Source organism: Astyanax mexicanus, chromosome 23 (assembly GCF_023375975.1).
Source record: "Astyanax mexicanus isolate ESR-SI-001 chromosome 23, AstMex3_surface, whole genome shotgun sequence".
In the NCBI taxonomy this organism is placed as follows: Eukaryota; Metazoa; Chordata; class Actinopteri; order Characiformes; family Acestrorhamphidae; genus Astyanax; species Astyanax mexicanus.
The window spans coordinates 26250732-26273085 of NC_064430.1; the positions used below are offsets into that span (position 1 = coordinate 26250732).

At 36.7% G+C, this 22354-nt stretch overlaps 1 protein-coding gene across 1 annotated transcript in view; it reads left to right on the forward strand.

Moving 5' to 3' along the window:
- cdh8 (cadherin 8) overlaps positions 1–22354 on the forward strand; it is a 229058-nt gene that overhangs the window by 82495 nt on the left and 124209 nt on the right. Inside the window, exon 3 of the mRNA XM_049471151.1 lies at positions 8497–8791. Coding sequence (XP_049327108.1) covers positions 8497–8791 — 295 coding nt within the window. The remainder of the gene's footprint in view (positions 1–8496; positions 8792–22354) is intronic.

Genomic DNA, 22354 nt, shown 5'->3' on the forward strand with positions numbered 1-22354 from the left:
TATTCATCTATCTCACCCTCTAAATATGTCCATTTCTTAATCTCTTTTTCCATCCATCTCTTCATTTCTACAGTGTATCTTTATCTGTCTCTGTGTATCTGTCACTCTCTCTTCATCTCTCTATTTTCTGTATCTCTGTTTTAGCGACGCAGATGCTGTGAGGCTACCTTGCTAATGAGTGTTACATCTGAATAACAGCTTCAGAAATAAAACAGTGGCATTGTATTAATTATACATTTCTGTAAATTATGCAGCGTCTCAGCTGTTTTCATAGCTGGTTTGAACTCTATGCTGTGAAGGTACTCTGAGACGTTGCGGAGCTGCTGACGTCGACCGATGTGGTGCTGGCACTGTGGGTAGCGTGGATAATGACGGACAGGTCGACCTCTTCCCCTCTGGAGTCGGTGTTTGTACACTGAGATTAAAGGATCGCTCGGCGGCGCAGGAACGGCGTGAGTCCAGGCCTGCGACGCTGCTGCTGTTGTTACTGATGGTGTTTGGTTAAAACGAGAGAAAAAGACTTAAAAAGAATCTTTTCTATGGTACACTGTAAAACAATTGAAGTCATTCCAACTTAAAATCATTGGGCAACTTATTTCCTGTCCTTTTTTTTTAAAGTTAGTACAACTTTATGGCTCATTTGTTCTCTGCACTTACAAAATTAAGTTGACCTGACAAGTCTTAAATATTAGCTAAACTTAAATTTATCATAGTTTTATTTATTATCATTATCCAATATTTTAAGCTGGCTTAACTTAATATATTTAGTCGAGATAATTGAAAAATGTGTGCTGCACTTGCCAACTAAAAAAATGTGTTAAAATGACTTGCTAAAACATTTTTAGTTAGATTAACAAACTCAGAAATGTTTGTCGTACATGTCAACAGAAAAACACCACTAAACTGAACAATTTTTCTAAAAATGTAGAAAGAGAGCTCAACTTAACTCAGTCAAGTCATCCTTTTGCTTTGACCCAGTTGTTAAAGTTGTAAGTATATAAAATTTTAAGTGTATTCAACTTAACTGAGTTTTGATCAAACAACAATAGTTTAATTAGCTCGAGCGTTTTTTCTTTTTCTTCTTGTCTTTTTGGGGCTTTAATAATTTAGGTTATTTCATCTGCGTAGGTATCCTCGGCCAATTTAACATATTTTTATAGTACTGCCAATACTGACAGCATAACACTGGGGCAGCACAAGAGTGATGTAACGCTACAGAGCGGAGTCAGACGCACGCGGTAAAAACTAGATGAGGCTTTAATAAATGGGGCAAAAACAGAGAGCGTAGTAGTAATACAGGCGAGGGTCAGAACCAGAGAGACAATAAACCAATGCATTAGAGCTGAAACGTTAGACAAAGAGTAAACCTGAGCCAAAATACAGAGTCAAAAAAACGGAAGATCACAGAGTAAACAAAGCAGAACGGGCGAGACAAAAAACGGAGTCAAAAGGGGAAAAAACGGGTCATACACGGTAATACAAAAAGATAGAGAACGCTCGGTATGTCGCTGGATAACAGTGGCAATACTTCGCGGAAAACAAGTGAAAATAGACTGACTTATATACTGTAAGTTAATAACAAACAGCTGAAAGCAATCTCAGAATTCCGGTGATGACGAGAGAGAGAAGGTGCGCTGATTGGTGGAGTCCGGACACGTGTCAGACACAGGTGCATTCTGGGGGTTGGAGTCCTGAGGCAGAGATTGTCCATTGACGGATACAGAGGAGTCCCGGTTTTGGACTACACAGTCAGTAATAGACGTGACAAGTGAACTCTGTAAAAAGTGAATAAAGGTGACTTGCTCTTACAGCCTACACTGAAACAAATAAATCTGAGCATTAGTAAATGTAACGTAATTAAATATGTTATTATTTCTACCTTTACATGAATATATCTAGTTTTTAATTACTCTACATTTGTTCAAAATACAAGACATTGTGTATTTTTTCCTTAATATAATTTATTTACGTAATCCCAACAAATCTTTTTAGGTACACAACAAATCTGCACAACAAATAAAAGTCTTGTTATATTTACTAGAGTTTTAGTCACTACCTGTGTCAATGCTCTTTCTACAGTGTTGGTTCATGCAGCTTTCCTATAGGCTCCTGGTACCATATGTTTGCATATTGGGTGTGGCCTCTCCCTTACTTACCGTCTTTGTGTTGTCTGTTGCCCAAAGCTACCTTATCCTGGGCGTGCAGTAATTATAATATACATGTTGATTGGCACGTCTCAGTGTTGTAGAGCTGTAAGAGCACATTAACTTTATTCTGTGTTTCTAGTGATCACAGTATGCTGGCTTTGAGCTGCAGAGTTCACTCTTTACCCAGTTTACTCCTGTATTGCTCCATTATTATACTGTCAGTATTGGCAGTTAGATAATAATATACTTAATATGTTGAGAATACCCCTGGGTAACTTAAAATGATGAGTTGTGTAAATATTACTAAAGTTTTATTAACTTGAAAGTGTGTGTTAAAATAAAGGTGAATTGTTAGTTTATTTGACTAAACAGATCAAATTAAAGAACAAATTAAACACTTAAGTTGAGTTAACTCAGCTTTTTAAGTCAGCGGTGTACAAGAGAAAATTAAGCTGACAATACTTAACTTTTCCATGTAGTGTGTTAGTATGTTAGCCCTACTTGAGAAAATTAAGTTGTACCTAATTGAAAAAGTATGTTAGTACTACTGGAGAAAATTAAGTAGTAAATACAATGACTACTCTTGCTTGATCTAGCTAATTATCTGATGCAAAAAAAAAAAAAATGACATGATCTTTTTTTTAAGTAGATCAAGCACACTATTATTTTCAGTGTACAACACTGAGAATCAACCTGATAATCAACACATATATCACACTAAAGCACGACAAGGACAAGGTAGCTTTGGACAACAGACCCAAACACAAAGATGGTAAGAGAGTAAGGGAGAGGCCACGCCCAGTATGCAAATATATGGTGTCAGGAGCCTATGGGAAAGCTGTATGATCCAACACTGTAGAAAGAGCACTGACACATGTAGTATACAGTACAAAAAATTGGTTGAAATCACATTGTTTTCATTGGCTCAACAAGCACTTTTAAGTCTTCAGGTTGAAGTTCTCTAAACACATTTTATTAAGTTGTACTTATATTATTTCTCCTGACTAAAATCACTAATTTCACTGTTTTTTAGAGTTTATCTATTCTTGGCATTGAGGATAATGTGGGTAATGACACACAGGTGAGTCCAGGACTGGCATTCGGTAAACAAAAAAAAATAATAAGTACTAACAAACCTATTAATGCGTAATTGCTTATTATACATGATGTGCAAGTTCATTATTACACTAAACTAGTATCAATGGTATAAAATAGTCTTTTAAATCTATTAAACCTATTAAAATAAGTGTATTACAGCATTATAATGCATATTATTTATTATCATCTACCTGTCTATCTATCTATCTATCTACATACTGTCACCTTGGCACTGAGGATAATGTGAATAATGATGCACAGGAGAATCCTGTTTAGCAGTAAAAATGAGTGAAAAAACACAAAATTGAGCAATTTTATGACAGTAATATTGTATATCGCTATTATTTCTGGAACACCTTATAGTCCCAATATATACAGTAGTTATCATCATGATAGTGTATATACCTTATACATACAGTATATAACTGTTATATAATACAAACATAAACTTATTGAGATTTTAAGTGATAGACTTAAAACACAAAGTAGCACATTTAATTGTGAAGTGGAACGAAAATGAAACATCTGAAAAGTGTGATGAGCAAAAGTTTTCAACCCCCCCCCCCCCCCCCCTATATCAACACTTAGTAGAGCCACCTTTTGGAGTTTGTCTCTACCAGATTCTTTATAAAACAGCTCAGAGCTTGTGCTTGTGGTAAACTGCAAATGATTCTGCTTATGTATTTCTTTCAACAATGGTTTTCTTCTTGTCACTCTTCCATAAAGGCCAGATTTATGGAGTGCACGACTTATAGTTGTTATGTGGACAGATTCTCCTGATCCCCCTGAGCTGTGGATCTCTGCAGCTCCTTCAGAGTGACCATGGGCCTATTGGCTGCTTCTCTGACCAATGGTGATCTGTTTGCTCGGTCTGTCAGTTTGGGTGGACCATGGCCATGTGTTGGTAGGTTTGTAGAAACAGTTGTAGGACACTTTTTCAGGTTTTTTTTTTTTTTTTGGATGATGGATTGATTAGTGCTCCTTGGGACGCTTGGGAAAACTTGGACTATGTTTTTTTATAACCTAACTCTGGTTTAAATTTCTCTACTTAAATTTTATCTCTAAACCTGTCTGGTGAGTTCGACGTTGGTCTTCATGATGCTGTTTGCTCACTAGTGTGGCTTCTGAAGGCAATTGATTGCACTGGATTTTATTTAGAGTATTAATGACAGAGTAAGTAATATTGTGAATATGTTTGTATCTCTAATCTTTCCAGATTTTTTTTTTGTATAAATTTTTGAAATAAATGTAAGTTTTTAATTCCACTTCAAAAATATGTGCTATTTTGTGTTAGTGTATCACTTAAATTCTCAGTCTCAAAAAACACATTTAGGTTATGGTTGTAAGGTGAGAAAATGTGAAAACATTCAAAGGGTATGAATACTTTTGCATTAAATTGTATTAAATTTTGCCTCGGTATTACAGATAATGGGAATAATGACATACATACAGTCAAGCGATTCCCCTCAACGCTGGTGCCGTTGAAAACGAACTGGCGAAAAACAAGAAGGGAGCGATATTAACACATTAATACACCTATCAAAGCTTTAATTATTTCCACAGTGATTAATAATCGATGGATTATTGCACGTTTCTCGTTAATTAAAGTCTGTTTTTAGCGAAGAACCTTAGCGGAGGAAAGACGAGGGCCGTTGGGGTTGAGCGGGAGAAGGAGAGCAGGGAAAAAAAACATACAGGCGGGAAAAAAAAGCCCATCATTAATTTGGGCTCATTTAAGGGTTTTCATAGAGCCGAGATTGTTGTGAAGTCGCCGTGTTAATGAGATAGATCTTTCATGTGGAATGATGGCACAATTAGGAGAACAAAAGTGCAAGGTGTGACAATTTAAGTGAATGTGCTTTGTCAGTGTCTGAGAACAGCACCTCCGAGACAACATATGCATGAAAGCGCGCTTATAAAACAATTGCAGTGGGTTTTTCGGAGCTCCGGGTTTGAGTTTGCCTTGTTACCGCGCTCCCTCGGTGCCGTTCCACCAGGACTCCGCCGCACATTCCTATATTTCTAGGCCAGGAAATGGAATTGAAGTTTGCGGAACAGGACGTCCTCATGTGAGTTTGCAAAAAAAAAAAAAAAGCAGAGGAAAAAAAAAGAACACCTCACTAATCCTAATGGCGACACGCCGTGGGCCGTGTTTTGGAGTATTGCTGAGCATTGTCAAATTTGCAAATGATCCATTTTACCCCTCCAAACCCTCCCCTCCCTTCCCTCCTCCTCCTCCTCCTCCTCCTCCTCCTCTCGCCACCTCCTTCCTTCCTCTGGGACGAGGTACCTAATTTAGACGAGGTGCTAAAAAAAATAAAAACAGCCATTTCCTGCTGCTCGTTTAGTGCGAAGTCCCTGAAGTCGCTCACCTTGTGTTCCTCGCACTCTTTATTGTGAGCCCGGTTTGATTTCCCCCCCTTTTTTTTAGCTTTCTTTGCTTTTCTTTTTCTTGAACTGAGTCAGTGTCTGACTGAACCCAGTCTCTTACGGCATGTATAGCTATATATCTATATATCTATTGATCAATCCAACCCAACAAACCAATCAACAATCCATCCATCCTTTTATTTAACCAACCACATATTCGGCCAAACACCCATACATCTGATCAGCCAACTAACCAATCAACCACCTAATTAAACAACCAACCATCTACCCACCCATCCACCCAACCAATCAAACCAACCAACTAACCAAGCAACCACCTACCCACTCACCTATCTACTCAACCAACCAACTAAACAACCAACCACATACCCATCCTTCCATCTTACCAATCAATGAGCCGTTCATCCATCCTTCCAGCTATTCAACCACACATTTAGCCACACCCATCTATATGAGCAGCCAACTAACCAATCAACCAATTAATTAATTAACCACCTAACTAACCAACCAAATACCTACCCAGCCATCGACCCAAATAATCAAACCAACCAACCCACCAACCTGCCATCTACCCACCCTTCCATCCACCCAACTTACTAACTAAACAACCAACCACCTACCCATCCTTTCATCTAACCAATCAATCAACCATCCTTCCATCTATCCAACCACACATTCAAAAAAGTTTGTGGGAGTTTGTTGGATAAATGGGTGGGTGTCTGTTGGATGTAGGTATGTTGGCTTGGGCAGGTTGTGTATAATCTCCTTTTATTTATAATCCTCCTATACATAAAAATATAAAAACAATTGTTTTATATATACATACATATACAGTATATATTGTTACGTGCAGCCCTACTTTAAATAGCAGATTTTTATTTATTTATTTATTTTTTTTATTTTTTTTATCAGTGATCTGTAGGAGCTGTGAGATGGGTTCCAGCTGTTGGCAGCTGTCTGTTTTCAGTTCTGGGAGGAGAGATATAGACAGATCCGCTGTTTAAGATGATCTTTTTTTATCTTTGACTGTGAGTGTGTAGGTGTGTAATGTGTGTGGGTGTGTATAGTGTGTGTAGGTGTGCTATGTGTGTGTGTAGGTGTGTGTTAACAGTGGTGGGTGGGGGTGGCTCCTGCGGTCGATGCTGGTAACGGGGTTGACGGTGGAGAGGTGACTGAATGCCGGGTAGAAGAAAAAATAAAAGAAAAAGAGAAAAAGAAAGAAAAGCACTATCAGCTCGGTTCCCATCAGCAGCGGATTACAGAGTGACTGACAGACAGGCCGGGATACACTATCTAAACAGCGCAGAGAGACGGGTACCCTGTCTGCCCTTTACCGCCTTTGTCTGTTAGATTGGACAATTCAGCTGTCACAGTAAAACACCACCCGCTGGACCAACTCCACCACGGTCCACTCGCCCTACGTCCTCCAAGTGGACTTTATTTAGTTCTTATCTTCTGAAAAAAAATGTGTTTATGTGACACATAAAGAAGAAATAAAAAATACTGGGTTAGCTGTTAGCATTTTCACCACCCAGCACTTGAAGAGTCCTGGGTTCAAGTCCCTATCTGGGTGGTTTCCTTCTGGGACTCTAGTTTCCACTCATAGTCCAAAAACAAGAAGATCAGGTAAATTGGATACTCTAAAATTACCCAGAATCAGCATGTTTGCCTTCCAGCTCTTGGGTCTTGGGTTCAAGTCCCTATCTGGGTCATATTTCCATGTTTTGCAAAAGAAAAATAATTTAGATATTTTTTTTAATTACTGTTAAACTATTTGTTTGTTTGTTTGTTTGAGTAGTTAGTTAGGTAGTGGTGATAAAAAGTCATTATAAAAAAAGATTTTTTTTATGTAAAAAGATGTAAAGGAAATCTTTGTGTAAACATGTAAATGCTTATATGTAACCCAATAACTATTTATGATATTTTATATTTGCTCTGAGAAGTAATAAATGATAAATACTTATTCAAAATAATAAAATAATTTTCTTTTTTATTGTTGCTGTTCGTCTTTTTTATCTTTGTTCTCCTTATAATATTGCATTTAGTGAATCTACTTATTTATTATAAATTTGCTCAAATCAAGAAAAATATCAGAAAAATGTAGTTGTTGCTTTAATATTTTGGCTTATATTATATTAAATTAAAATATATTATATATTATATATTATATCCTCACTGATAATTCATCACTCAATATGCCATCATCCACATACAATCCAAGAAATGTATATGACCCTGTTAGCTAAGCTATTAACTTATATTATACAATATGTTAATTGTAGGTTATGATGGTTTGAGATTGGATTAAAGCACAATGGTGGTGGCTCCGTGTTTAGATTACTGGATTAATGATGACATGGTTGTGGGTTCAATTCCTGACCTTAACCCTCAATGATTCTCAAGTGCCCACAACTGACTGCTCACTCCACATCTGTGTCCAACACAAATATATTGAATATGGTTGCTGTCCAATAAAAAAAAAAAACAAAAAAAAAAAACAGTAACTTTATAGGAGAGAGATCAAACTTTCTTAACTCCCAATGGAAGCAAACCAAAAAAATATATATATTTTAGGTATTTTTTGAGAATTTATATTGGTCCATTCATTAATAAAGTTTGACACAGCGTGAGGGACATGCAACATTTTGTGTGTTTAAATGATTTAGTAAACTAAAAATTGACAAAAGTGGAGATAAAAATGGGATGTTTTTCATTGGACATCAGCAATATGGTTGCCTTGATCTTTGTATTGAGTGCACTTCTTCACTACCTTATTTTATTTTTCACTTTGAATAAAGTTGCGTGAGTTCTGTGTTGAGCGCTAAATGCTAAAAAAAATTTCCTTTTCTCTCTGTTTTAGCTTCATACGGATTTGAACATAAGGGACGGGAACCTGAAGTACGAGCTGTCTGGCGAGGGTGCAGGAACGATCTTCGTCATTAACGAAAACACGGGCGATATTCACGCTATGAAGAGGCTGGACCGAGAAGAAAAGGCAGAGTACACGCTCATGGCACGGGTCATCAACAAGGACTCCAACATGTCTCTGGAATCTCCCTCGCAGTTCATCATCAAGGTGCAGGACATCAACGATAACCCGCCACAGTTCGTGGGAGGGCCGTTCCGGGGCTCGGTGCCGGAGATGTCTCCAGTAGGTGAGTAAGAAATGGTCTCACTTACGCTATGTCTTATAGGTGATCCGGTTATCTGTTTAGAGTCTTGGTTGAGCTGCAGGTCTTTGATGGATTAGAATGTAGAGTTAAAGCCAGATGTGGCCGGCAAGCATGAAACATCTGGCCTGTGTCGTTGTTTAACTATCATAACCAACAGTTAAGAAAAAAGTAAAAAATAAAATGCTTCTCTGGTGAGCTTTTGTTTATATTCCTTCCTGTCTCTCTGTCGCCGCCCGTTCTCGTTTTTTCGCCCATTCTTGGGCTTCTTATCTCCTTATAAGGGCGTTTTTTTCCGAGTTGTTTCCCAATTCACTAGCTGCGGCAGCGGTAGTTTTCGGACGACGACCCTGATGACACAGGTTCGATCCCGCGTGAGGAGCAGTGTATTTATTTATTTTTTTCTTTTCTTCTTGGGTTTACCTGCTTTAAGATCAACTGTTCTGCAATTGGGTTCAACAACCCTCTGGGCTGGAGAGCTACTAGTCTGTAGCACTTCATCCCATTACATATAAAATGTTCAATAATTACTGGAAACTATTATGCAGTATCATTTAAATAACGATAATAACAAAATTAAACAAAATAATTCCAATAAAACTAATAAAATGGAAAAAGCAATGCGAAAAATAGACCATACACTGAATCACATTTTATACTACATGATAATACATTTTAAACAATAAAATGAAAAAAGAAGTCACCCATTAAAATTCAAAATCTAATTCAGAAGGTAAAAATAATAATAATAATAATAATAATAATAATAATTTCTAACACATTTCACCTTCAAAAACTCTTTTTTATTACACTTACACTTTTACCTGACCAGAGATAAAGTTGTGGAGAAGTTTAAAGCAGGGCTAGATTATAAAAACATATCCCAAGTTTTAAGCATCCCAAATAGCACCGTTTAATCGATCATCCAAAAATGGAAAATGTATTCTATAACTGCAAACCTACCAATTCATGGCCATGGTTCACCCAAACTGACAGATCGAGCCAGGAGAGCACTGGTCAGAGAAGCAGCAAAGAGGCCCATGGTCACTCTGGAGGAGCTGCAGAAATCCATAGCTTAGGTGGAAGAATCTGTCGACAACGTCGTGCACTCCACAAATATGGAAAATAATGTTTTTTTTTAATTTTTATAAAACCTAAATTTTTTTCTTTAGCACCAGTTAAACCTTTTTTTTTTTTTTTCAGTGCACATATAACTATATAAAATGTTCAGTAATTGCTGGGAACTATTATGTGGTGTCATTTGAATAATGGTAATAACAAAATGAAACAAAACAATGCCAATATAACTAATAAAATGATGCCATTAAAACTCAAAATCAAATTTAAGAGTCAAACTTTTCTCTTCGATGAAATAGATCATTTCTGACACATTTCACTTTCAAAAACTCACTATTACACTTCCACTCTTCCACTTACCTGGCCGAGGGAGTCGAGCATCAGGGAGCAATTTGAGTAAAGCAGAAAGAGCCCTGAACCAGCTTCAACTTCCAGTAAAGTAGCAGCTCATACAGCATTAACTGGGCATCTTTAATATTTTATAATCCCAGTGTTCTTAAAGCACCAGCACTGTCATAAACGGTGAGGATGACAAATAGTGCATTTTCACCTCAGCTGAGTTCAGGGAGCGTCCCTGATGGCTGCAGATCCAGGCCAGTGCTGGCTTCCTTATCTGTTCAAAAGAACATGGAAGATAACAATGGCCAATTATGGTGAACAATAATGCTGCCCAAAGGGGTTTACGTTCAGTGGATGAACCACTTTCGCTGTTCTTATGAAGCTTTCATTGGATGGTTCTTTAAAGAATCATGCTTGTAAATGAGATAGATGTGCAAAGGGTAAGAATATAAATACTTCCCCACGTCTTCTCAACCTTCTTCCATTGGCTTTCTAGTGGTGGACGGCTTAAATGTGTGTTTACTGGTGTAAAACTGCTGCCTTAAGTGTTGTTCGGTCCATGCATGTTCAAGATACTTTAAAATATTAAAAAGGTCACACAGCAGGTAAAAGTGGCCCAAAATTGATCTTTTTTCAAATGTCTTATATATAGCTGCAATAAAACAGAATGTGAACCTTTCGGGGGTTCAATAAAACCATGCAAACCTATATTTTTTTGTGTGGGATTAGTTTACACAGACTGTGTCTGTCTATTGTTGTGACCTAGATGAAGATCAGAAAACATGTATTGACTAATTTATGTAGAAATCAAAGATAGATAAATAGATAGTCTCAGTGGTGGGATAGTAAGGTAAAAGAGCTTCTAAAACCTAAAAATGAAGTGGGCGTGTCCATTTTGCTGTGATCTAGAAGGCATTCTTAGTAATAATCTCAGCTGTGACCACTGGAACTCCTTGATAGCTCCTGTGGTGTAGGATAAGATGAAACTGAAACTTCATGTGAAGCGCTGTTCTTTAATAAATCCATAAATCAATCACTTTTTGATTCATTGATCCTACTGGTTCCTTTATGTGAAAGTTTACGTAATTCATGTGTCCTGACTGGTTGGACCGAAGTCTGATTGCTGTCTGGGAGGGGATATGCAAATCTTCTTGCTACATGGACATGGTATTGGTTGCACTTCTACCAGCTATGGTATCCCAGGTGGTTTCTATGGTGTTTCTAGGCTTTCATATCTATTGCTGTGTTGCTATGTGTTGCTATATGGTATCTGAAATTATTGCTGTGGTGTCGCTTAGTGCTTTGCTGTTTAGTTTTTACTGTATTTAGGATGCATTCTTTAAAAATCGGTTATTCTATAGAAGCAATAGAGAATCATGAAAGTTCTGGCAGTAATGCAACCAATTAACTAAAATACTTTCAATGCTAGCAATTGAACAAATAGTAGCATTTCTACCAATTAACTAAATAGTATTAATCCTACAAATTAAACATATAGTAGCAATGCAACCAATTAACCAAATGGTAGCAATGCAACCAGTTAATCAAATATTAGCAATGCAGCCAATTAACAAAACAGTAGCAATACAACCAATTAAACAAATAGTAGCAATGCAACCAATTAACCAAATGGTAGCAATGCTACCAATTAATGAAATAGTAGCAATGCAGCTAATTAATCAAACAGCAGCAATACAACCAACTAACCAAATAGTTAACCATCTAGTAATAATGCTACCAATTAACCACATACTGCAAATGCTACCAAAGAACTAAACAGTATTAATGCTACCAATAGACCAAATAATAGCAATGATACCAATTAACCAAATACTACAATACCATTTAGCAAAATAGTAGCAATGCGGCCAATTAATCAAACAGCAGCAATACGACCAATTAACCAAATAGTTAACCATCTAGTAATAATGTTTTCCAATTAACCAAATACTTCAAATGCTACCAATTAACCAAATACTACAAATGCTACCATTTAACCGAATACTGCAAATGCTACCAAAGAACCAAACAGTATTAATGCTACCAATAGACCAAATAATAGCAATGCTACCAATTAACTAAATAGTAGCAATGTTATCAATGAATGAAATTGTATCAATTCTATCAATTAACCAAATAGAAGCAATGCTACCAATTAGCCAAATACTGCAAATGCTGCCAATTAACCAAATAGTATCAATCCTATTAATTAACCAAATAGATGCAAAGCTATATATTAAAAATATATATTAAAAATAAAATAGTAGCATTGCTACCAATTAACCAAATAGTATCAATGCTAGCAATTAACCCAACAGAAGCAATGCAACCAATTACTCACATATTTAACCATCTACTAGCAATGCTACCAATTAACCAAATAGCATCAATGCTACCAATTAAACAAATAGATGCAAAGGAACCAATTAACCAAATAGCCAATTGAATTAGACATACATACATACATAAACCTTCAGAATTGAGCACAATGATTTTAGTCTGTTCAGTATGTCTGATTCTATTGGCTATTGCTTTTTTTTTTGTAGAAAATACCATGCCAGCACCTTAAAGTGCTGGGCTAAACTACTATTTTTATATTTAAAAACAACACTAGGTGCTCTCGGCTTTTGGAAGCAGCACCTGAAAGTGTGTTGTTTTAAAGCAGCGCAGACTCCAGAAGCTCACGGATCACTGATTTTAATCTTGTCTGGAGCAGAATGCAGTATGAATAAAACAGTTTACAACAAGCCCACTTTCATACGTCTACACAAATCACTGCAGCGCTTCTCCCGCTCCGGCCTCCGTCTTAAGAATTACGCTCTAACTGAGGCCACTCTCTGAGGGAAGCTTCAGGAAAACTCACTGAAAGCTTTGTTCATTCTCACACAGCTTCTGTCAACTCTGTGTGAGCTCCATTTAAAACAAGCCAACGGGGCAAAACGTATTAGAATGCATGAGCAGGTTTACTCCAGAATGAATGAATATATTATAGCATTAGAAATGTGCATCTTTTTCATGCTTATATTTAACAAGTGCCGGCCAGCCTCCTGCCAGGCCCTGCCTCAGTGGCCGTTTCTGCTGTGAAAAAAAAAAATACAAAAAAAAAAAAAATTAGAAACATACCTGAAAGCTGGTGTTGCTATAAATCAGAATCACTGACAGATTTACAGATGTTATTATACACATTTGCAGATGCTGTTTGGCAGATTTACAGATGTTCTGTTGTCATAGTTGTTGATTTGTATTCTTTTGTCATTGCAATAAAATCTACAGATGCTAAATTCGCAGGAAATTAACATTTTAATGATGTGCAAAATTAACGTGAAAGGCCATTGATTGACAACCAAACTATCTAAATAAAATAAGACTGGTTGCAATTGAATGGAAGTGTTTATCCTTGCTGTCCAATGAAAAACACTTATCTCCAAAACAGTAACTTCACAGGAGAAAGAAAAAAACCTTGTAATTGGAATAAATGGAAGTCAATGTAAAAAGAGTTTATTTCAGGTCATTTTGAAGACTTTTTATTGGTCTATTCACCAATAAATTTTGGCACAGTGTAAGGGACAGTTTGTCTGTTCAAATTATGTAATAAACAAAAATAAAAATCGACAAAAATTGAGATAAGTGTTTTTCATAGGACAGTGACGATATGTGTGAGCAATGTATAGCAATGTTAAACAAGGCCAGGTTTTATTGGGGAAAAGGGACTGTTAAAATATAATAAAATATGGAATATTGAGTTTATACATAGATGTATACATGTTCCATATGCCATCTTGCATCACATTTTCCCATAGATGTTGCAGATAATCCTGTAGCGATGTAGAGAATGTTCAATTGGCGATAAATCTGGTCGATCAGAGTGTTTAAAACATTTCAACATTTTATAGAAATCTGAATCAAGACAATTTTTGTTTCTTAAGAAAACTTATTTATATTGAAAAAATGTATGAAATGCCAATATTAGCATAGGGAAAACTAACTGTTGGAACTATTTTCTGCATTTTAGATGGAAAGAATATAAAGGATTACGTTTAGAGAAGAAAATATGAAACGGAAAATGGGTGGGGCTGTGTTGCTATTGAGAAAACACTTGGGGGAGTGGGCGGAGCTACTGTGTAAATCATACTGCAACCAGCCACTGCAAGGCACTGAAGCTGTGGTTGTGTTTTATTTTTTACTTTTTGAGCGGCATTGTGCTGTGCATCCATTTCTACAGTCATTTGTGATGTTAAAAAAAAATGTCTGGATTGCTTCATAAAATTCCATATTTTCACATTTTTCGACATTTTATAAGAATCTCAAGCAAAAAAGCTTATTTTCTTGTTTCTTTAGAACCGATTTCTTTTTAAATATACATAAAATGCCAATATTAGCATGAGAAAAAATAACTTATGGAACTATCTACTGCAATGGAGGTGAAAAGAAGATGAAAGAGTGAGTTTAGAGGAAAGAGTATAAGGTGGAAAATGGCAGGGTCTGTTTTACTATTGGGGAAAAAATATGGGGGTATTTGATGTGTGCTAGTTTTAGTTTTGAGAGATCAAGCTGGCCAATGAGAGAGTTGCAATTTGGTGGAGATATTACTGAGATAACTGCATGCCAATTTATGCAGCAATATAGGCTACTTGTGAACATGTAAAAGGACTACATTTCCCACAATCCACCTTATACTAGACTTATGTAATTACACAAACCTGTTACACACACACACACACACACACACATGTATTTATACTGTATCAGTCTGCTTGCTCTAGTGTTGCCAACATCAAAAGTATTAGCGAAGTATTGCCAACATTCAGATACCGAGCATCTCCAGGGTTTAGTCTTAGCTTTGCTTGTTTTGGGATTAATTATGTGATTTGATCACTTTTGTGAATATTTGGCGTTTCGGTCACTCTTGCTCTGTTACTCAGTGTGATGTTTGTTTCTCTTTGTGCAGCAGAGCTCGTTTTAATTAAACCTGTTCATCTCTTTAATATCTACTAGAGTCTGAGCAATTCTTTGTGCTTGACACTTGGAAAAACGAATTGTAGCTTTTGGAAAAGAAAAATTTTGGAAAACTGAGAATGATCCAATTATCCACTACACTGGCGATGAAAATAAGATAAAAGAAGAAGTTTAGTGAGGAAAATTAGATGAAAAATGGGTGGGGCTGTTTTGCTATTAGGTAAAAATATGGGGGTGGGCGGAGCTACTGTGTGAATTATACTGAAACCAGCCATAGGAGGCACTGGACCTGTGGTGGCTTTACTTTTGAGAGACATTGTGCTGTACATGCCTTTCTACAGTCATTAGCGATATTTTAATATATCTGGGAAGCTTTATAAGATTTCACATTTTTAATTTTTTTACAACATTTTATAAGAATCTGAAGCAAACAAGCGTATTTTCTTGTTTCTTAATAACCAATTTCTGTTGGAAAATGTATAAAATGCCAATATTAGCATAGTAAAAAAATAAGAATTATCCAATTATCCACTTCACTGGCAATGAAAAGAAGATGAAAGAAGTTTAGAGAGGAAAATGAGATTGAAAATGGGTGGGGCTGTTTTGCTATTAGGGAAAAATATGGGGGTGGGCGGAGCTACTGTGTAAATTATACTGAAACCAGCCATAGGAGGCACTGGACCTGTGGTGGCTTTACTTTTGAAAGACATTGTGCTGTAGGCTCTTTTCTACAGTCATTAGCGATATTGTAATATATCTGGGAAGCTTTATAAGATTTCACATTTTTATTTTTTTTACAACATTTTATAAGAATCTGAAGCAAACAAGCGTATTTTCTTGTTTCTTAAAAACAGATTTCTGGTGGAAAATTGATAAAATACCAATATTAGCACAGAAAAAACGAGAATTATCCAATTATCCACTACACTGGCGATGAAAAGAAGATGAAAGAAAAAAAAAAGTAGAGAAGACAAATGAGACATAAAATAGATGGGGCTGTTTTGCTATTGGGGAAGCAATTGGGAAATGGGTGGAGCTACTTTGTAAATTATACTGCAACCAGCCAGCAGAGGCACTGGACCTGTGGTTGCATTTCAACAGTCATTAGTGATGTTGTAAACTATCTGGATTTTATATTTTATATTAGATTTCACCTTTTTTTGCATTTTTCAACATTTTGTAAGAATCTGAAGCAAACAAGCTTATTTTCTTGTTTCTTAAGAAACGATTTCTGGTGAAAAAAGTTATAAAATGCAAAAATTATCATAGGAAAAATTAACTGCTGGAACTATCTACTGCACTGAAGATGGAAATGAGATTAAAGAAGAAATTTAAATGAAAAAAATAAATGAGATGTAAAATGAATGGGGCTGTTTTGCTATTGGGCAAACAATTGGGAAGTGGGTGGAGCTACTTTGTAAATCATACTGCAACCAGCCAGCAGAGGCACGAAACTGTGCTGTAGATGGTTTTCTACAGTCATTAGTGATGTAGAATATCTTGGAATTCTTCATTCGATCTCACATTTGTCAACATTTCATAGAAATTTGAATAAAAAAAAGTGTATTTTCTTGTTCCTAAGAACTGATTTCAGGTGGAAATTTGATAAAATGCCAATTTTAGCATAGAAAAAAACTGGAACTACCCAACTGTTGGAATTACCCAACAGTTGCTAGATCAGTTGGTGGTGCTACATCTATGATTGCTTTACTCTTTTGAGTGATATTTTTCTGCTCTTCATGCCTTTCAGAAGACACTGGTGACGTTACTAACTGTAACACCGATTGAGATTTCACAGGATTTCACATGATTTCTTTATTATTTAACATTTCATAGTATTTTAAAGCAAACAAGCCTGGTTTTCTTGTTTCTCTTTTATTGCTTTGCCCGGCACCGGACTCGTTAAAAGTGAGGTAGAGTAAGCCGCCATCAGAACAGACTGAGAAAGTTTGCTTTCCTCGACTGTTTGGACGCAACCTTTACCTCCTGGATACGCTTGTAATCCATCATGTCTGAAAAGCTGGAACTGCAAAGAAAAGAAAGAAAGAAAGTGAGTTTGCCTTTCTGGCTCTCTCTCGGAGTAATGCGCCCGAGTGAAATACTCAGTGCCGTTACGAGGTTCTGACAGTGAAGAGGGTGTGATAACAAGCTCGGCGGTGAAGCTCTCGCTGGCTGAGGGCAGGAGCATTCTCCTGTGGGGAAACCGGCGGCGTCAGAAGACGGAAGGCGGCTGCTTTTGTGATCGCGATTTCCTTTTGTCACTGCTGATTAATTAAACATTACCCAGGGTTCTCCGGTTGGCTCGGACTAGACTTGTTTTGGTCTTATAAAGTATTTATGCGCCGGGAGACGTTCATGGAAAGAATCAAAAGCACTCTTTGCAGCAAAAGAAAACAACAAACATCCCAAACTAACAGGTCTTTCTCCAAGACCGTCTCCTCTACGTAAATCAGAGACGTGTTCTGTCTGATTTTCACTGTAGAATCAGAGAGGATAATGCTCTGGGTTTAAAAGTACATCCAAAGGTCTGTAGACACTGAAACAAAGAGTTTTAACAGGGGTTTATCTGACTTATGATGTGGACAAAACAGACTCAATTCTTAAAGGGAAGCTGTGAAAAGTTTTTTTTTTTTTTTTTTTTTTTTATAGATTGTTCTCTATAAATTTTTTAAAGTGTTTCTGTATAACACCAAAAATGCTTCCTTAAAGGTCTTTTAGAAACTTTAAAAACAGTTGTAACGTAAGCGTTTTTTTCATGAACAATGATAGCTCTATGTAGGACCATCAGCAGGTCATAGTTTTGTGGTGACGGACAGTTCCGGTGGAAACAGGAGAGTTGAGGTGCACATTAAATTCTGCCATGTTTTGAGCAGCCGTGCGTTAATGTTTTTTGGATACAATCCGGGTTAGCACCCGAACATCCCATTCAGACAGCTTCCTCTTACAGCGTCCACAGTTAATCCTGTTGGTTGTGGTTGGTCCTTATTGGTGGTATGCTGACGTTACCCTGGATACCGTGGCTCTTGATGCATCACAAAGACTTGCTGTCTTGGTCACAGATGCTCCAGCAAGACGTGCACCAACAATTTGTCCTCTTTTGAACTCTGGTATGTCACCCATAATGTTGTGTGCATTTCAATATTTTGAGCAGAACTGTGCTCTTACCCTGCTAATTGAACCTTCACACTCTGCTCTTACTGGTGCAATGTGCAATTAATGAAGATTGGCCACCAGGCTGCTCCAATTTAACCACGAAACCTCCCGCATTAAATGACAGGTGTTTCAGTTTCATTGTCCAACCCCTGTAATTACACTCATATAGTGCTTTTTTTTATACCACTCAAAGACACTTTCAATTGTTGACCAAAGAGTGGAAACCAGAGTAAACCCACACAGATACAGGGAGAATATGGAAACTCCATCCAGATAGGGACTTGAACCCAGGACACCAGCACTGGGAGGTGACTAGCCTGCTAGTCTAGGCTTTAAACAAAATTTGTCAGTGAATCATGTTTAACTAACACATTAGCGTTAGCATTTTCAGAATTTTCCATTCTACCATTCCAGCTTAAATTCCACCTTAAATGCACTAAAACCACTGGAAACATGTAGGTGTTAGTGACAAGTTTTATTTTTTTTTATCTCATTCAAAGTTGATTTTTTAGCAAATGTATTTCACACTTAAAACAAGTTTCTGTTCCACAATAAATGTAGTGGCAGGTACACTCTATGTAAAAGAAAATCAACATTTTTTAAGTATTAAAAGTCTCTTTTAAGGACTTTTTATGACATTGACGATGTGTGGAAGTGTGTGAGAATCACAGAATAATAAAACTTTAGTCTAACTATTTAGGGTTAATTTTTCACATAAACAGTAATATTTCAATAATTTTAGGCAGAGTGTTCCTTGTACAATTACAAATGCAACATTACTTCTCTAAAAAAATCTGAAAATCTCTTTCATATCTGAACAAAACCTGTAAATATAACTAAAATATTTCTAAATTAATCAATATTTCACCTTAGAATCAGACGGTAGACAATGTTCTGGTTTTAAAAGTACATCCAGAGGTCTTTAGACACTTCATGTCCAGCATTTCTTTCTGAAATAAAGTAAAGAGTGTTAGCCAGGGGTTTGTCTGTCTGTCTGTCTGTCTGTGTTGTAGACAAAACAGCCTTAAATCATCTGGGGAAGTTGGAAAAATATTTATAAATCTTTGAAAAATAGTTTAATATAAACCCAAAACATGTAATGGTGCACCGGTTTAGACCAGGCACTTATAGCTGGTGGTTGTAAGAATGCAAAGTGGAATTACAGTGATTGTGTGAATATATTGGCAGCATTTAAGGTGGAACTTGTCTGATTGATAGTTTTAAGGTAAAACTAATGTGGTTGTGGCACAGTTTAAGGTGGAATTAGGCTGATTGTGTAAACATACTGGCAGATTTTAAGGTGGAACAAAAATGTTGATAAATTTATCTAGCACCTGGAAGTAACGACCTCACTTTTTTAAGGTGGAATTGAATAATAAGGACAATTCGGAGTACATTGTTGTATTTGGGGGGGGTTTAAGTGAATAGTATTACGTAAAAATCAATCAGTATGTGTTCACTCTCCTTCAAAGCTTGATTCATGTATGTTTACTGTGATGCTGTGAAAATTTTAAGGTGGCAGAGATTTTGCACTCTTGTAAAAACAGTATATTCCAGTGGTTATATATCGGATTTTGCTATTTATAGGTTTATGTTTGAGTAATATGAACATCATTGTCTTGTTCTATAAACTACAGACAACATTTATCCCAAATTCCAAATAAAAATACTCTCATTTAGAGCATTTATTTGCAGAAAATGAGAAATGGCTGAAATAACAAAAAAGATGCAGAGCTTTCAGACCTTAAATAATGCAAAGAAAACAAATCAATATTTGGTGGAATAACACTGGTTTTAATCACAGTTTTCATGCATCTTGGCATCATGTTCTCCTCCACCAGTCTTACACACTGCTTTTGGATAACTTTATGCTACTCACTCCTGGTGCAACAATTCGAGCAGTTCAGTTTGGTTTGATGGCTTGTGATCATCCATCTTCCTCTTGATTATATTCCAGAGGTTTTCAACTTGGTAAAATCAGAGAAACTCATCAAACAACACCCATCAGTGTAGATTTATTCCTAAACTCTGATGCTATTTTAAAAAATAGACTGTTGACAGGACGTAGAGCAGCACAGGGTGTACAAAAGGACCCTCAGAATCTGGACAAAGAACCATTTAAGAATCTGAATTGTTCTTCTTCAAGCATGCATGGTGATCTAATAGGCTGATCAATGTTCTCTATAGAGAATTAGACTTAAAGATTTGTTGAGTCAGCAGCGACTTTACCTTAAAACACCTGTCCGACTCCCTACATCTTCCTTGGCCTGAAACCGTACACAGAATGCTAAATATGAGCCCGGGTCAAACTCATTAAAACATATTGGAATGAGGAATTTAGCGAGCATTAATTCATTCCTAGCCGCCGAGCTTTAACTAGCTTTCTGACAAGCCATTTGAAGCCGAGAGTGGTCGCCCAATAATAAGCGGTATGGTAATAAATTATAATGTCTTATTACAATGAGAAAACTGACACAAATTCTTTAACTCAATTTGATTATGCTAATATGACCTATTAGCATACCACGTCACGTCTTAAACTTCTTTTAAGCGTATGCATTAAAGTGTTTCGGAACGGGTTGAAGACGGCACACTTTGACAGGCTTTTGAAAGTGACTAATAAAGTGAAGCCTCTTTAAGTGGGTCATATGTAGAGTGAGCTTTAATTCTCTCTGCAGCGGCTCGACAGTCCGTATCCTACGTTTTTTTTTTTTTTTTTTTCTGCAGTTTTATTTGTTCCCTGACGTCCACTTATGGTGTTTGTGTGCTTTCATGATCTGAAATTAGTCAGAATTAATTTGACATGACGTTTTGTTCAAGTCTGTCCTTGTTTTTTCTCCTAGGATTAAACAGCCTGCCTTTCTAAGGGTGCTAAGAAAAGACCTTTTGACTTTTTTTAGTTCGGTCTGAATCAAAATAGCTGGTGTGAAAGCTATTGTAAACTACATTCTGGACCAAATGACCAATATTTGATCTGGACAAAAGGGGTGATCTTAATCGGGATCAATTAAACAATGACCAGTACGTTTGCAGTGTGAAACCTCTATGTGGTACATTGTATTCTGTATATTAACCTCTTAACACGCCCAAGGCGAAATATGGCTTGCTTCTGATAATTATGAATCATAATTTTCATATTTGCATTTTTCATTGGTCCATATTTGATCAAACACCATTCGAACCGTCTGCCCCTCTGGATTACGGAACTGCGACCCGTTTTACTGTAGGATGTACAATTCCTGATTTAGAGCCAAAAGAGCGTGTTACAGTGTGTGTGTGCAGTTCACATCTGCTTGTGTTTCACTGCAGGACACTCGTGACACACTCGTGACACACACCCAACCCCCTTGAGCGCTTAGCCCACACTCTTACCTTCAAAATGCCTCCAAACTTAAGAAAATCCATCAATCCAGTCGCTAGTAACCCTTATTTATGTCCAACCAGTGCCTGAAATAATTTGAGGCAGAAAAAAAAATGATAACAATTTTAACGCTTTATTAAAAGCATATTATTGGCTGCTCCACAAAGTTCCACCTACCTCCTGACAGAGCAAAGGCTACTGGACACGGTGATATGTAAATGAGCTCTGTCGGCCAACCAGGTGCCTGAAACGAAACAGAATCTTAAACTGTTCTTAAACTGAAAGGAAACAGAATCTTAAGGGAATCTTTCATTCTCATTCTGCAATTGGATGCATCAACACAACACCTTAAAGAAAAGACAATTTTCTGAATTGACAACATAATGACTGCAATAAATGTCATTCCATAAACCATTCATACTTCCGTATGAAGTATAGGAAGACGCCATCCATGTACAGTGGGTGATGATGGCAGGATGTAGAAAGTTCTTTAGTGCATTTAGTCACCACAATATAGTGTGAAACCACATCTAACTGATTTCAATGTAACAAAAACGTGAACTAGTAGTTTCACACTGCAGATGTACTTGACCATGTTTGACCGACCAATTGATCTGAACTGAAATCATTTATTTTCTTCAGTCCAAATTTAAGACCAAGCT